Source organism: Schistocerca cancellata, chromosome 10 (genome assembly GCF_023864275.1).
Source record: "Schistocerca cancellata isolate TAMUIC-IGC-003103 chromosome 10, iqSchCanc2.1, whole genome shotgun sequence".
Classification (NCBI taxonomy): domain Eukaryota; kingdom Metazoa; phylum Arthropoda; class Insecta; order Orthoptera; family Acrididae; genus Schistocerca; species Schistocerca cancellata.
This window is the reverse complement of record NC_064635.1, coordinates 139,245,718-139,261,529: the sequence shown is the minus strand read 5'-3', so window position 1 is coordinate 139,261,529 and position 15,812 is coordinate 139,245,718. Positions and strand designations below refer to the sequence as shown.

Below are 15,812 nucleotides of genomic sequence, written 5' to 3'. Positions count from 1 at the left end.
CGTGACTACTGCCTTGGAGCACAGCAGCTTTCTAGTCACAGCTCACCTAGGTGTTTGTATCTAATACCACAAGCACCACAGTCATCACTAGCACCACTATCACAAATACTACCAACGACAGCACTTACAAGGATAACCTAAACTGTGCTCTCTGCAGGTGGGTCATTAGGGGTATCCTCTCAGTACCTCTGATGCTTGCAGGTGTGGATGACAGCAGATACTGAGTGATAATTCACCTTGCTAGTGCTATACAAGCCAATATCGTCACCACAATAACGATATAAACAATCATCTCTAGATATGTTGATGAATATATGGAGCACTGGGGATATTCTCCATAGCACACTTTGTGATCACACCCAGTATGGAATTGATGGCAGCTCACCTTGATGATGCTCTCCAGCACCCTGAGGCTGTGCAGGTCTGCAAGGCTGGCAGCCCGCAAGTAGTCATCCCCCTCGCCAAAGACGTCTCTCAGCTCCTGGTGGGCTGCATCCTGCCACTCAGGGTGCAGTGCCAGCAAGGCCAGCACAAAGCTGATTGATACGGCCACTGTCTCGGTGCCGGCCATCACCACGTTCATGAGCTGCAAGGCGTTTCAGTTAGACTAGCTCACACACACACACACTGTTCATTCTCTAGATGTACATCAAGGAAGAGCTTTGTATAACAAATAGAGAACGCACTAGGAGCCAAAATCTACACATGCACAAGGACAGAGGAAAATTGTAAAATGTATCAGTTGTTCAAGATTTACTTTGAAAGTGTAGGTTGTCGGTTGCTACAGTACTAGTGTTGTTCAATAAATATGCCACAAATTTTTTCTATGGTCTGTAAATAAAGAAAAGTTTTTATGTGCTTCAAATTTGAAGTTTCTTCTGCATGTGTTCAAAGTTTGGAACAATTCTGACAGTTGGAAGTGATGCAATGAACCATCAAAATGATTTTACTGCGAGACACTCATTATGAGCAATGTTCTGCAATTGAATTCCTAGTTGCAGAAAAAGTAACTGTGGTGAACTTTTACAAACGGTTTTTTGAATAATCCAAAGGTAATAATGATGTAGTTCATAGAAGAAGTGTTGGGCGATTGGTGTGAGAGAGCAGAAAGTAAGCAAGCCTCTTCAGCAGTCACATTTAGAACGTCCATTCACAACCACTGACCCTACTTGGTGAGGAGTGCAGATGCTACTATGTGATAATTGGTAGTGCGTGTTCAGTGACAGAGACTCACGGATATTCTATATTTTGCTCAAGATGCGATCTGTGAATAGCCTTAACAAACCATAAAAGGAAAGGAAAGAAAAGTAATTTTCTCTGAGCTGTTGGAGCATATTGATTGCAATGAGAGACATTTCTGTCATGAACGAAACCAGGATGCATAACTTTGAGCCAGAAACAAAAAAGGAGTCACTAGCGTGGCCTCACAAGCAGTTATCAACAAAGAAGAAATTTGAGGCAGTTCCCTCTGCTGGAAAAGTCATGATGACAGTCTTTTGGAATAGAGTTGGTGTGTTGCCAATATTGTTAACCAATACTTCATAGGCATAACCACACGCAAGTCTCAGAACCTAGAAATACATCACTATATTGTGTTCCACATCATTGCCTCGTCCACCCTGCACTCGAGACCTTGGGCCCTTGGACTTCCATACATTTGGGCCACATAATGATTCTCTAAATGTGACATGCTTTGCAGACAATGAGACAATAATTCCCATAGGGAAAATATGGCTGTGGGCACTAAACGAGAGGGTTTTCCTCCAGGGAATACACACTGTTTATAACGGAACGGGACAGGAAGTCACTTATACACGAGTTTCTGGGTAGCTGGGGGTGCGCACTTGTTCTCTGGCAAAATTGGATGCAGGTGCAGCAGAAGTTCGTTCGTGAATACAAGAAATTATTTATTGTCGTTTGTTTACAAAATTAATGCTGGTAGCATCGATGACGAGTGAGGCGAAGACACCAAATGTGTTTGCTGTGCAGTAAGACTGAAGAGGCAGAGGGGGAGGATAAGAATTCCCCTACACTCCACACCCAGCCTCAGGGTCAAACTGAGTGCACCTTCAGCAAGCCCTGGTGGCAGACAAAGAGTTGCGCTCCCGTGAAACGAAAAAATATAACACTATTAATAATTTGTGATTTTTCATATAATAGTGTGGAATCGACTACAAGTAAGATATACTAGTTTGAGCAAAATCCAATAAGAAATTTCAATCTGGTAGGGAGCTAAAACTCTGAAATTTTGACAGTAAGTTTACGTATTTTGACAAAAAAATGTGATGCAGAATGTTTGGTAAAGTTATCTTCAATACTTTTCGCGATCTTTAATGAAACTAAAATGAACTAAAATGAACTAAAATGAAAGAGCTTAATGGGTTATCCTATAGAAAAATAAGAGTGAGACTAGAGAAAATGCACTATCACGTTCCATAATGGAAGTAATGGGGAAGTTCCAAGTTACAGTGCGTTTAACTGATTTTAGAAAGGCTCACAGCGATAACAAAAGAGGCATTTCGGGTGGTAGAACCCACTCACGGTTCCATTAAAACAATCGTGAGAGTCATAATCAATAAAACATGAAAACAAAATCACAGCGAATTAATTAAGTATAGATTTCCAATCTGATGAGTTACAGAAGCTGAACGATAGAAAGTCTTTAGTGGTTTAGTATGCAGAGCGGGAGCTTTTCGAGAACAGAGGAATGGGCACTAGCAATTTAGCGCCACCATTCCACTCCAGAGTCCCCTCTGGATGGGACTGAGGCTATACAAGAAATGCTGAAGCTGCCTCATGGTTCGCTCTCTCAAAGTCTTTCGCCTATAGCGTGTGGCCCTTTCAGTATTGAGTTCCAAGATGAAACGCATCGTCATGAAATCTGCAGCTGGGAATGCCAGCCATTGAATGAGAAATCCAGGCTCTGAAATGTGGCAAATGATGATTAGTGTAGTAATAACTGATGTGCTCTGAAAATGATTTTGTGTCTGTCAAACAACTGTTTTTCTAAAATACGTTTTTATTGAAGACAGTGAACTTTTAATTTATCGCTATCATTTCCTTACTCCCTTTTAAAGTTGAGGGTACAACATAACTTCTAAGTGCAGATGAGCTGAAATGTGAACAAGTGGAATGCAGATGATGAGTATCAAGTTTTAGACTACTTCTGTATGCTCATCAAAAGAATTTGTGACAGCCTCCATCCTGGCCTTGCTGCTGGAACCACTAGTGTGTGCAACCGTTGCTGCATCAAGGAAGTCTCATGCTGCCCTGCCATAATGTGGATGGCCCTATGTGACTACTTTGTTGTGAATATGTCAGGCTGCTACTCTCCCCCCTCCCCCCCTCCCCCCATGGTACAGTGTGAGGAAGTCCACATTGGTAACAACGCAAGGTGGCACAGAGGTTAGCACACTGGACTGACATTATGGATGGCAACCGTTCAAACCCATGTTCTGCTGTCATGATTTAGGTTTTCCATAATTTCCCTAAATCACTTCAGGCAAACGCTGGAATGGTTCCTTGAAAGGTCACAGCCAACTTCTTTCCCCATCCTTCCCTAATCTGATGGGACAAATGACCTCACTGTTTGGACCCTTCCCCCCCCCCCCCAATCAACCAACCATTCTCGCTGGTACCTCGGCTGAAGCAGGAATGACTGGCAACCCTGTGTTGTTGTTCTGAGGAGACAGAAAAGTGCTGAACTGTTAGAATGCTTGCATGCTCAAGCAGCAGACAGAGATTCGAGACCTGCTGATGATGCGGACGACTGCATCAGTATGACTGTGATAGCCATTACCTGGATGTCATGCTGAAGTCACCATGTTTGTGTTTTTTTTAGGAATTTTCTGAAACAGAACCATTGATCAAAGTGGCTGTTATCGACCAGAATTTGATCAAACCCCAGAAGGCTGTATCCCAGGGCGTTGACACATGGATGAATGTCAATGAAACATCTTGCTACTGCTGAGGGTACTGAGCAGGAAGATCAACGTCCATCAGTGCTAGATGGCCAGTTCCTGGCACTCCATCCTCAGCTGCAAATACTACTAGATTTAACCCCATTATGATTCCTTTCCCCTAAGAAAAATCTAGCTTCCAAACTTCTCTTAAAATCTGGCTGTAATGCAAGCATTGGTTTATTTTAGTTTTTGTTCCCTACTTCACTCACACGGTCACTTGGTTCTTCATACCATTTACAATTACATTTTGACATTAGGACATGGCATACACAAGTAGTGGGACAAGCTATGTTCTGGTGTACTTTGTTAGTGCAGGTTGCCTACATCAGTGGCAGGTATGCACTCAAGGGCAATAGGTTTACCCACACTAACAAAATGCACCAGAACATAGCATATCCCACTACTTACACACTGAGCTTCTCTTCATGACTGATTCTCTTCTGTCTCAGGCTATTTCTCGTTGCTGCCGTTTCTACTGGTTTTAACCCATAGGCTGAAGGCTGGCAGGGATGTAATTTGGGTAGCTTTCTGTTTGAAATGGTAGTGAGTAATAATTATTATAGCTAAAATCATATAAGGAGCTGAAGCTGAGGTTCGTATAGTTACGAGTTGGTGCTGATATTCTGTGTGGTACCTTATTGTGTGTTCTAATAGATGCTCCTTTGCTATGAACTATTCCGCAGCTAACAGCTGGTCTAAGGAGGCGAACAGAGATGGTTCAAAAGTTGTATTCATGTAAGTCAAATATTCAATGCATAGGATATCAAAGAGTAGGTAGGGAAGTAAATTAACATGCAGGTGATATTTAGAGTAGACGCTCTAGTGATGGTTGCATGTAATCCGCCCGACTGTTTGTCTGGAAATACAGCATCCTATTTATCAAAAACCTTTAACCTTATAACCCTACACACTGTATGTGCTACCATTCATACTTGTAACAAGTAAAAATACTAACCACTGTGTTTGCGATGGAGTGTAAGCAATGTTATGCACCACTGTCCATGCTTGTAACAAGTAAAAATACTAACCATTGGGTTTGCCACGGAGTCAAAGCAATGTTATCCTACTCTCTGGAAATATTCTGGTTTGTTCTTGATTATTTTCTTAAGAACATTGGCTTGTAGATTTCTGGGAACGGAATCAGATGAACTCACACAACCTGGGGACAGTGTGCAGCCTTGCCTGCTGTGCAGTAATTCTTGCATCGAGAGTAGAGTGTGGTACTTTCTTTCTAATACTATCATTCGTCTTGCAGATATAAAACATTCTTAGCAAAAACTCTTTACTGTTACAACTAAATACACATGAATTATGTGTACACATATACACACTTCCACCCAAACACAACCATCTTGTTCTTCTAGCTTGCTGAGAATTAACCACTGCTTCCACATCAAATAAACGATCACTCTGTGCAGAATAATTAACATATCATACTATGCAACACTGGTGTTCTCCTATGGACCTAACTCCTAATGTCTGACTATCATTAACAGTATTTTAAATAAAATTGCACCCAAATTCCTTGTGTCTAATAACTAAACAAATTATTTCATTTATGTTCATTGGTTAGCCATTTGATGAAGATAATACTCCTGTGACTTGGTATTCCTTAAAAAGTAGATATAAATGTAAGCTATACACTGATAGGCCAGAGCATTATGACCACCGACCTATTATCGATATAAACTCGTACAGGCAATAGCAGGATCATCTGATGAGGTGTGCCTGCTAGTCAGACATGCACATGATGCATGTAGTATCAGTGAACGTACTGTTGATTTATAGAATGGAGAAGGCACAGAGGCTAAGAACGAGCATTTCGGAAACTGCACATTTTTTCAGGCCTTTGAGGAGTGCTGTGCTGAGTGTCTTCCACACACAGTGAAACCATAGTGAAAGCACGTCCAGAACTCATATTGTTGTGTGGCCACTCCTCATTACAGATGTCGGATATCGTAGGCTGGGAAAACTGGTAAACGGCTACATGCAGTGACCTGTGGTGAGACTAACATCAGATTTTAATGCTGGGCAGAGTATTAGTGTGTCTGAGCATACAGTTCAACAAACAGTACTAACAATGGGCCTCAACAGCTGACAACCCATGTATGTGTCAATGTTAATACCGTGACACTGGCAACTACAACTGAATGGGCACGTGACCATTAGCATTGGACGTTGGTTTAGTGGCAGAGTATTACATGGTCTGATGATTCCTGATACCTTCTTCATCTCTGCCTATGGGAGGGCACAGATGTGTTGTCTTCCAGGGTAATTGCTCCTTGACACATGTACTGCATGATGGAGAAGATCTGCGGCGGCTCCATTATGCTCTGGGTAACATTCATGTGGGCATTTATGGGTTCAGTGGAGCTCGTGCAAGGCACAATGATGGCCACGGAGTATCATACACTGGTTGTAGACTATTTACATCACTTCGTGACGATAATGTTTTCCAATAGCGGTGGCATTTTTCAGCAAGATAATGCGCTATTTCAGAAGGCCAGGAGTGTGATGGAGTGGTTCAAGGAACATAGCGATAGTGGCAAGTTCCAATTGATGTGCTGGCTCTCCAATTCGCCAGATCTGAACACGATCGAACACATCAGAGTGTTTACAGTAATTAGATGACTTGTATGTGTAGGTGTGGTGACAAATCCCTCCAGCGTTTAACCAAGGCCTCATTGCTTCCCTGACACAATTGATCGCTCCTGTTATAAGTGGCAAACGTGTACATACTGGCTTTTTAAAGGTAGGTGGTTGTAATGTTCTGGCTGATCAGTGCATACACACATAGATTTAGTAATTAATAAGAGAACACTTAAAATTCATGTCACATTGCATCATCAGCTATCTTGAAACCCTCTCTGTGACCTTCAAGGGTTAGGTGTGGTTTGGGATAACTGTAAACATCTCCTACTTTGCTTCCCTAATTTTACCCTGTTCTTTTTTTGTCATAGGAACTCCTCTTCCTCCTTCTGCCAGAAATGAGAGCATGACTTACATGTATCACTGTGGTACATGTCAGAAATTGTAGTTTAATGTTAATGTTAATTGGTAATGCCATTTCTATCACTTGATAGAGTGCCTTCTAAAGCCTAACAAAATTTTTAGTCTGACCCTTTGGTACATATGGGTCGGTTAACGTAATTCCTTGTCTAACAAGATACTGTTTAATACTGATTTTCTATTATATGTGCCTTCCTCTCGTTCTAAAGCTTTAGCGTTAATTCTTCTAGCCTGCCGCCAAACAATTGTTTCACATTTTTGAGAAAGTTTTTGCTGATCATATATCTTTTCCTGGATAGATCTTACAGAGCTGGAAAGAAGATGACATTATCTGAGCGAAAACAAACTTGCAGATGGATAAACGTGTACATCCCTGGACTTTTGAATTATTTGTCAATACCCCATATGGGAATAGGACATCCCAGCCATTCTGTTTATAGTTACTGTAGTAATTCAACATTTTTTCCTGTCATCTAGTCGACTTTTCTAGTTTCTACCATTTATCTGTGGCCAATGAACCCTGGTCCTGAGTTTGCTAATGCATAATTAAAAGGACAATTGTTTTTTTTTTTAACTGGACAGGAAATTCCTTCCTTGGTCTGTATTACTGTCTCAAGTGTTCCAGATTTCAGTATCCATTGGTTCACCATCATCTGGACCAATGTATCTGTTTGCTGGCTAGGCATTGCTTATATGGAAACAAAATGTGAGAAAGATCTAGTGTTCTTAGCAAATAACCATTACCTGCTCGTGTTTGAGCAAATGGTCTGAGTATGCCCATGTCAGTCATCTGAAATGGTTTATCTGCCTTTGGTAACCCTCCAAGTGTAATATTTTAACGACTGTATTCCAATCTCTGTATACATGTCACACAAATTTTGCTGTAATGGTCGATGTCTCCTTTGTGTGTCATCTTCCAGTAATTCTGTGCAACTCTGCTTTCTGGTGCTTGGTGGACACTATGTCTGGCTAGAGGTGAATCATGAACCTGCTGCAACAATTCATTTTATAATATCTCTGGTGCCACTGTGCATTACCCACACTAGTCTTTCTACACATGCTCCATCTTCCACACGGAATTATGTCTGTTAGCAATTACTGACAGTCTGGGTCAGCAGTTACTCCTTCCGTCTTTTCTTTTGTGTCTACTCTGACACATTCTCTACTGTATATTTTGCGACAGAGATGCCTGTGCTTTCCTGTGTGGTTTGTCCAGTTGATGTGTTAATCGAAAACAAAACCAGTCATTTGTAACATTAATCTGTTTAAATAACTAGTTAGATATTGAAGGTCTAGTAGCCATTTCAAGGCAACATTTGTTGCTTTGAAACATCGTACATACAAGTAACAGATGAAGTAAATTACTCCATTATGTTAGCATTACATTATCAGTAATGAAATGGTTTTTTCCTCCTTTACTAATGCATATTAATGTAGATGCTATTGTATGTTCGTGTCCATCTACTTCTTGGCCTAAAATCCACCTCAAGGCAAACCTGTTTATATCAGATGACAGTACAAACTGCTTTTGGTAATCTGGAAAAATTGAGAATTGCTCTAGTTGCAAGCAGACCTTTTAGATTCATGAATGCCGTTTCACAATGCGGAGACCATTGGCACATTGCTGCTTTTTCCAACAATTATGAGAGACGTCTTGCAGTTTCAGTCAATATTGGAATAAATTTTCTGTAAAAATTGACTATCGTTAGGTTTGTGAAGTGTCCATGTCTATTGTGAAAATATCTATGGAAACCAGTTTGATATAATGGTTTCTTTGGTAAGCACTAACGACTGGACAGCTAATTTCGCTTCATGTATAGGAGCTTGTATACCGAACGCAGTGAAATAAAATTAGCCCATAAATTTACCGCTGTTGGACATGTGTATTCTCCAAGTTGTCAACCAGCTGCAGTTTCATTCGTCCATTTTTGTTGTTATGGTACTCAATCCAGATACTGGTTTGATGCAGCCCTCCATGCTACTCTATCCTGTGCAAGATTCTTCATCTCCAAGTAACTACTGCAACCTACATCCTTCTAAATCTGCTTCGTGTATTCATCTCTTTGTCTCCCACTACGGTTTTTACCAACCACGCTGCCCTCCAATACTAAATTGGTGATAGGACCGATCCCTTCACCTAGTCACGTTGTGCCACAAAATCCTCTTCTACCCGAGTCTGCTCAGTACCTCCTCATTAGTTACATGATCTACCCATCTAATCTTCAGAATTCTTCTGTAACACCACGTTACGAAAGCTTCAATTTCTTCTTGTCTAAACTAGTTATCTGTTTCATTTCCATATGTGGCTACACTCCATAGAAAGACTTTCAGAAAAGACTTTCTGACAGTTAAATCTATACTCGATGTTAACAAATGTCTCTTCTTCAGAAACGCATTCCTTGCCATTGCCAGTCTACATTTTATATCCTCTCTACTTCGACCATCATCAGTTATTTTGCTCCCCAAATAGCAGAACTCCTTTACTACTTTAAGTGTCTCATTTTCTAATCTAATTCCCTCAGCATCACCCCGACATAATTCAACTACATTCCATTATCCTCGTTTTGCTTTTGTTGATGTTCATCTTATATCCCCCTTTCAAAACACTGTTCATTCCGTTCAACTGGTCTTCCAAAAACTAATCTATTACTTGAATGTCTCATTACCTAATCCAATTTCGCCGGCCAGAGTGGCCGAGCGGTTCTAGGCGCTACAGTCTGGAACCGCGCGACCGCTACGAGCATGGATGTGTGTGATATCCTTAGGTTAGTTAGGCTTAAGTAGTTTTAAGTTCTAGCGCCTCCCCACATGAACCACAGACCTCGCCGTTGGTGGGGAGGCTTGCGTGCCTCAGCGATAGAGATAGCCATACCGTAGGTGCAACCACAATGGAGGGGTATCTGTTGAGAGGCCAGAGAAACGTATGGTTCCTGAAGAGGGGCAGCAACCTTTTCAGTAGTTACAGGGGCAACAGTCTGGATGATTGACTGATCTGGCCTTCTAACACTAACCAAAACGGCCTTGTCGCGCTGGTACTGCGAACGGCTGAAAGCAAGGGGCATGCAGCTTTACTGTGTGGATAAATGATGATGGCGTCCTCTTGGGTAAAATATTCCGGAGGTAAAATAGTCCCCCATTTGGATCTCTGGGCGGGGACTACTCAGGAGGACGTCGTTATCAGGAGAAAGAAAACTGGCGTTCTACGGATTGGAGCGTGGAATGTCAGATCCCTTAATCGGGCAGGTAGGTTAGAAAATTTAAAAAGGGAAATGGATAGGTTAAAGTTGGATATAGTGGGCATTAGTGAGGTTCGGTGGCAGGAGGAACAAGACTTTTGGCCAGGTGAATACAGGGTTATAAATACTAAATCAAATAGGGGTAATGCAGGAGTAGGTTTAATAAATAATAAAACAATAGGAATGCGAGTAAGCTACTACAAACAGCACAGCGAACGCATTGTTGTGTGGCCAAGATAGACACGAAGCCCACGCCTACGACATTAGTACAAGTTTATATGCCAACTAGCTCTGCAGATGACGAAGAAATTGAAGAAATGTATGGTGAAATAAAAGAAGTTATTCAGATAGTGAACGGAGACGAAAATTTAATAGTCATGGGTGACTGGAATTCGATAGTAGGAAAAGGAAGAGAAGGAAACGTAGTAGGTGAATATGGATTGGGGGTGAGAAATGAAAGAGGAAGCCGCCTGGTGGAATTTTGCACAGAGAACAACTTAATCATAGCTAACACGTGGTTCAAGAATCATAAAAGAAGGTTGTATACATGGTATAAGTCTGGAGATACTGTCAGTTTTCTGATAGATTATATAATGGTAAGACAGAGATTTAGGAATCAGGTTTCAAATTATAATACATTTCCAGGGGCCGATGTGGACTCTGCCCACAATCTATTGGCTATTAACTGTACATTAAAACTGCAGAAACTGCTAAAAGGTGGGAATTTAAGGAGATGGGACCTGGATAAACTGACTAAACCAGAGGTTGTACAGAATTTCAGGGAGAGCATTAGGGAACAATCGACAAGAATGGGGGAAAGAAATACAGTAGAAGAAGAATGGGTAGCTTTGAGGGATGAAGTAGTGAAGGCGGCAGAGAATTAAGTAGGTAAAAAGACGAGGGCTGGTAGAAATCCCTGGGTGACAGAAAAAATATTGCATTGACGAAAGGAGAAAATATAAAAATGCAGTAAATGAAGCAGGCAAAAAGGAATACAAATGTCTCAAAAATGAGATCGACAGGAAGTGCAAAATGGCTAAGCAGGCATGGCTAGAGGACAAATGTAAGGATGTAGAGGCTTATCTCACTAGGGGTAAGATAGATACTGCCTACACGAGACTTAAAGAGACCTTTGGAGAAAAGTGAACCACTTGTATGAATATCACAGCTCAGATGGAAACCCAGGTCTAAGCATAGAAGGGAAAGCAGAAAGGTGGAATGAGTATATAGAGCGTCTATACAAGGGCGATGTACTTGAGGGCAATGTTATAGAAATAGAAGAGGATGTAGATGAAGATGAAATGGGAGATATGATACTGCGTGAAGATTTTGATAGATCACTAAAATACCTAAGTCGAAACAAGGCCCTGGGAGTAGACAACATTCCATTAGAATTACTGACGGCCTTGGGAGAGCCAGTCTTGACAAAACTCTACCAGATGGTGAGCAAACTGTATGACACAGGCGAAATACCCTCAGACTTCAAGAAGAATATAATAATTCCAGTCCAAAAGAAACCAGGCGTTGACAGATGTGAAAATTACCGAACTATCAGTTTAATAAGTCACGGCTGCAAAATACTAACGCGAATTCTTTGCAGACGAATGGAAAAACTGGTAGAAGCCGACCTCGGGGAAGATCAGTTTGGATTTCGTAGAAGTATGAGAACACGTGAGACAATACTGACCTTACGACTTATCTTAGAAAATAGATTAATAAAAGGGAAACCTACGTTTCTAGCATTTTTAGACTTGGAAAAAACTTTTGACAATGTTGACTGGAATACGCTCTTTCAAATTCTGAAGGTGGCAGGGGTAAAATAGAGGGAGCAAAAGGCTATTTATAATTTGTACAGAAACCAGATGTCAGTTTTAAGAATCGAGGGACATGAAAGGGAAGCAGTGGTTGGGAAGGGAGTAAGACAAAGTTGTAGCCTCTCCCCGATGTTATTCAATCTGTATATTGAGCAAGCAGTAAAGGAAACAGAAGAAAAATTCGGAGTAGGTATTAAAATATATGGAGAAGAAATAAAAACTTTAAGGTTCGCCGATGACATTGTAATTCTGTCAGAGACAGAAAAGGACTTGGAAGGGCAGTTGAACGGAATCGACAGTGTCTTGAAAGGGGGATATAAGATGAACATCAACAAAAGCAAAACGAGGATAATGGAATGTAGTCGAATTACGTCAGATGATGCTGAGCGAATTAGATTAGGAAATGAGACAGTTAAAGTAGTAAAGGGGTTTTGCTATTTGGGGAGCAAAATAACTGATGATGGTCGAAGTAGAGAGGATATAAAATGTAGACTGGCAATGGCAAGGAAAGCTTTTCTGAAGAAGATAAACTTGTTAACATCGAGTATAGATTTAAGTGTCAGGAAGTAGTTTCTGAAAGTATTTGTACGGAAGTGAAACATAGACGATAAATAGTTTGGACAAGAAGAGATTAGAAGCTTTCGAAACGTGGTGCTACAGAAGAATGCTGAAGATTAGATGGGTAGATCACATAACTAATGAGGAGGTACGGAGTAGGACTGGGGAGGAGTTTGTGGCACAACTTGACTAGAAGAAGGGATCGGTTGGTAGGACATGTTCTGAGGCATCAAGGGATCACAAATTTAGTATTGGAGGGCAGCGTGGAAAGTAAAAATCGTAGGGGGGAGACCAAGAGATGAATACACAAAGCAGAGACAGTACGTACTGGGAGATGCAGAAGTTTGCACAGGATAGAGTAGCATGGAGAGCTGCATCAAACCAGTCTCAGGACTGAAGACCACAACAACAACAACAACAACAACAACAACAACAAGTCCTAGGGGACTGATGACCTCAGAAGTTACGTCTCGTAGTGCTCAGAGCCATTTGGACAATTTTTGAACCTAATCTAATTTCCCCGGCATCACCTGATTTAATTTGACTACATTCCATTATCCTTATTATGCTTTTGTTGATGTTCATCTTATATCGTTGTTTCAAGGCACTGTCCATTCCGTTAAACTGCTCTTCCACGTCCTTTGCTGTCTCTGAAAAAATTACAGTAATATCGGCAAACTGCAAAGTTTTCATTCCTATTCCCAATTTTTATTTTGTTTACTGCTTGTGCAATATACAGATTGAATAGCATCGGGAATAGGCTACAAGCCTGTCTTATTCCCTTCCCAACCACTGCTTCCCTTTCATGTCTCTCGACTCTTGTAACTGCCATCTGGTTTCTGTACAAATTGTAAATAGCCTTTCGCTCCCTGTATTTTACCCCCGCCACCTTCAGAATTTGAAAGAGCGTATTCCAGTCACCATTGTCAAAAGCTTTCTCTGAGTCTACAAATTCTAGAAACGTAGGTTTGCCTTTTCTTAATCTAGCTTCTAAAATAAGTCGTAGGGTCAGTATTGCCTCACGTGTTCTCATATTTCTACGGAATCCAAACTGATCTTCCCCGAGGTCGACTTCTACCAGTTTTTCCATTCGTCTGCAAAGAATTCGCGTTAGTATTTTGCAGCCGTGACTTATTAAACTGATAGTTCGGTAATTTTCACATCTGTCAACGCCTGGTTTCTTTGGGACTAGAATTATTATATTCTTCTTGAAGTCTGAGGGTATTTCGCCTGTGTCATACATTTTGCTCACCATCTGGTAGAGTCTTGTCAGGACTGGCTCTCGCAAGGCTGTCAGTTGTTCTAATGGAATGTTGTCTACTCCTGGGGCCTTGTTTCGACTTAGGTCTTTTAGTGCTCTATCACACTCTTCACGCAGTATCATATCTGCCATTCCATCTTCATCTACATCCTATTACTATAACGTTACTCTCAAGTACATCGGCCTTGTATAGACGCTCTATATACTCATTCCACCTTTCTGCTTTCCCTTCTTTGCTTAGACCTGGGTTTCCATCTGAGCTCTTGATATTCATACAAGTGGTTCTCTTTTCTCCAAAGGCCTGTTTAATTTGCCTACAGGCAGTATCTACCTTACCCCTACTGATATATACCTCTATATCCTTACATTTCTCCTCTAGCCATCCTTGCTTAGCGACTTTGCACTTCCAGTCTCCCATTTTTGAGACGTTTGTATACCTTTTTGCCTGCTTCATTTACTGAATTTTTATATTTTCTCCTTTCATCAATTGGGTTCAATCTCTCTTCTGTTACCCATGGATTTCTACTAACCCTTGTGTTTTTACCTACTTGATCCTCGGCTGCCTTTACTATTTCAGGAATTGGAGAAAATAGAAGTGGTTAGAAAACTAGAAGATGAAGGGATGAGACGGCAGAGGAGGAAGAGAAGGAGGAGGAGGAAAAGGTTAAGAAATGGATGAAGTGAAGGACAAGGCAGTACAGGAAAATAATGAGAAGAACAAAGCCAGCCTGGCTGTGTCTCTGACTCACTTCGTCTCGGACCTCGCTGACTGGCAGCATGGTCTTGCCTCCTGGCTTGACCAGAGCTTCCAGTAGGTTCAGGTGTTTCTTTGGAGGTCGGTCTTCGATGGCTGCTGACCTGATGGCGATGCACTGCATGACCTGGTTCTGCAGAATTTGCACGAACTTGAACACACGACGCCCTGTGGAGGTCAGTTGCACCAGGAACTTGCTCTGCAGCCATGGTCTCATCATAATCGTCTGCAAACACCAAACACCATGTGTCATTCGTCAGTGGTAGTCTTCGCTTGGTGGGAACACAGTAGACCACGCAGCGCTGTTCTCCGCCAATCATATAAACTCTAAAAAATTATGAATAGTGTCCAGACTCTCAATGGGAAATTGGGAATGTGTGTCTGTAAACTGCTAACGCTGTTCATGGCAGGCGATCTCAGTTGTCGGCTGCTTGTGTAACGGCTTCTACGATGATTTTACCTTCAGTACTTCATACTAACAGTATTTCATACAAGTATTATATAAAAATTTGATATGCTGTAATAATCTACTCATTAGGAAGTATAATCTTATGATATAAGCTTAACACAGTAAGAGAAGTATCATATATAGAAACTGTGTGTACGTCATGAGAAAGCAAAGTCGAAAGTGCACAAATTGCCCATACTATATTCATCCAGAAATTGTGACTGAGAGCACTGACCGAGTTCCAACAACCTTTACAAAATACACTCCTGGAAATTGAAATAAGAACACCGTGAATTCATTGTCCCAGGAAGGGGAAACTTTATTGACACATTCCTGGGGTCAGATACATCACATGATCACACTGACAGAACCACAGGCACATAGACACAGGCAACAGAGCATGCACAATGTCGGCACTAGTACAGTGTATATCCACCTTTCGCATCAATGCAGGCTGCTATTCTCCCATGGAGACGATCGTAGAGATGCTGGATGTAGTCCTGTGGAACGGCTTGCCATGCCATTTCCACCTGGCGCCTCAGTTGGACCAGCGTTCGTGCTGGACGTGCAGACCGCGTGAGACGACGCTTCATCCAGTCCCAAACATGCTCAATGGGGGACAGATCCGGAGATCTTGCTGACCAGGGTAGTTGACTTACACCTTCTAGAGCACGTTGGGTGGCACGGGATACATGCGGACGTGCATTGTCCTGTTGGAACAGCAAGTTCCCTTGCCGGTCTAGGAATGGTAGAACGATGGGTTCGATGAC

General features: G+C 41.6%; 1 protein-coding gene across 1 annotated transcript in view; it reads right to left on the bottom strand.

The window, feature by feature from the left end:
- LOC126106512 (cytochrome P450 4C1-like) overlaps positions 1-15,812 on the bottom strand; it is a 130,594-nt gene that overhangs the window by 24,394 nt on the left and 90,388 nt on the right. Inside the window, exons 5-6 of the mRNA XM_049912836.1 lie at positions 14,590-14,820; positions 386-586 (exon numbers count right to left, since the gene is read on the bottom strand). Coding sequence (XP_049768793.1) covers positions 386-586; positions 14,590-14,820 — 432 coding nt within the window. The remainder of the gene's footprint in view (positions 1-385; positions 587-14,589; positions 14,821-15,812) is intronic.